We start from the raw sequence: 1,730 nt of genomic DNA, 5'->3' as shown, positions 1-1,730 counted from the left end.
AGTACCTTGGCCTCCCCATCATAAAATGGAGTTAATAAGAGATCGCTCTGGAGTGAAAGTATCAGTAAAATCAAATCAAAAATCTCAGGTTGGGGAGGCTTCTGGTTAACAAAAGGTGGCAAAGTCATCCTAATCAAGTCTCTGCTGTCTAGACTTCCAATCTATCAAGAATCATTTCTATTAGCTCCAAGAAATGTGATGGACTAGATCTCTAAACTCCTCCGAGATTTCTTATGGCAAGGTGGGAAGGGCAATGAAAAAAAATGCACTTAGTAAACTGGGATTTGGTTAAAAAATCGACTGCAGAGGGCAGTTTGCAAATTCGAGATCCCTCTCTTGTCAACATAGCACTTGGAGGTAAGATTCTATGGAAGATGGTCCACGAGCCCACTCATCCAGTTAGCGTCATTCTGTGGACAAAATATGTACACAACAATTCTCTCAGAAATCTGCAATGTGACAACTCTGTTAACTGCACGCAGGTTTGGAGACTATGCTGCAAAAGCAGTAATTTCTTCAAAAAAATTGTATACAGAATTCCTGGCAATGGAAAGCACACAAACCTGTGGCTCGATCGTATCATGGGTCGTGATCCCTTGGCTGAAAATGAGGAAATCACAGAACTTAGAGAATGGCTGGAAAGCGCGGGTATTAATAGTATTTATGACCTTTCGAAATGGGATCATCATGGTGACTGGGCCGGCTGGGATTTTCATGGTGTCCCTGTCCAGTTAATCCCTCAACAATACTTACTTGCTGAACTGCTGGAGGAGTCAGTCCCTGTAAATCAATTCATGAAAGACAACTGGGGCTGGGGCCAGACAGGAGCATATTCTACAGTAGCAGGTTACAGAGTTCTACAGGCCTCAAGGAATAGCAGCCAATCTCTGGCCTTTTGGAAACATGTCTGGGAACCATTAGCCTTACCAAAAGTGAACTTCTTTTTCTAGACCCTGGTTCATAATAAACTTCTAACTGGTGATAATCTAGCGAAAAGGAACATAGCAGGGCCACATAGATGTGTGCTATGCAGAAGCAACCCCAAAACAACCCAACATTTATTCATAGATTGTATATTCGCCAAAGAGGTTTGGGTACTTATCCTTCAGGACTTCCAGATTTCTGTCCCTCCAGAGACTTCTGTCTTGGAACTTTTCACCTCTTGGAGTTTTTTCTACCCTCATAGAATTGCTATCAAATAATTTTGGCACAAAGTCTGGACAGCTTTGCCCAAATATGTTTGTTGGTAGCTCTGGTTGGCCCACAATGAGCTGATATTCAAAGACTTGCAACACTCCCCGTAGCATGTAGTAGCTAAAGCCAAATCCTTCCTCCTGGAAGCTGCCCAGCAGCAGTATTATAAAGAAGACTCTTTGCTCTTGCCCAAGGAAAAGAGGTGGCTTGGCCCCCTTGAGCCATATCCTCGAAAGTATCTCCTTACCCCTCAAACAGCAAATCCAGATTGGCGTAAAAGAGATCCTGATAGCACATTCCAAAATTGGTGGCAGATTCAAAATTTAACCACAATATTCTTCGATGGGGCTTCCAAAGGAAACGTCGGTGTTGCCGATGCAAGTGGGGTCATTTACTCCCCAGATGGGCCTTCAAGAGATTACTTCTACTGACATTTAGGCCATAAAACCAACAATCAAGCTGAGATCCTCGGTCTTCTAAAAGCATGCCTCATAGCAAGAGACAAAGGTGTCAAATACCTCCAAGTCTTCAGAGAT

General features: G+C 43.2%; 1 protein-coding gene across 1 annotated transcript; it reads left to right on the top strand.

The window, feature by feature from the left end:
• The first annotated feature begins 263 nt into the window (after nucleotides 1-263).
• On the top strand, nucleotides 264-950 carry LOC149231232 (uncharacterized). Its single transcript, XM_089381577.1, has one exon. The coding sequence runs from the start codon at nucleotides 264-266 to the stop codon at nucleotides 948-950; it is 687 nt and encodes a 228-aa protein (XP_089237703.1).
• The last annotated feature ends 780 nt before the right edge of the window (nucleotides 951-1,730 follow it).

This window comes from Pinus tabuliformis, chromosome J (genome assembly GCF_031772625.1).
Source record: "Pinus tabuliformis cultivar Carrire ecotype Pingquan chromosome J, CPIR1, whole genome shotgun sequence".
Lineage (NCBI taxonomy): Eukaryota > Viridiplantae > Streptophyta > Pinopsida > Pinales > Pinaceae > Pinus > Pinus tabuliformis.
Note: the sequence above shows the minus strand (reverse complement) of the source record. Positions and strands in the feature narration are given on the sequence as shown.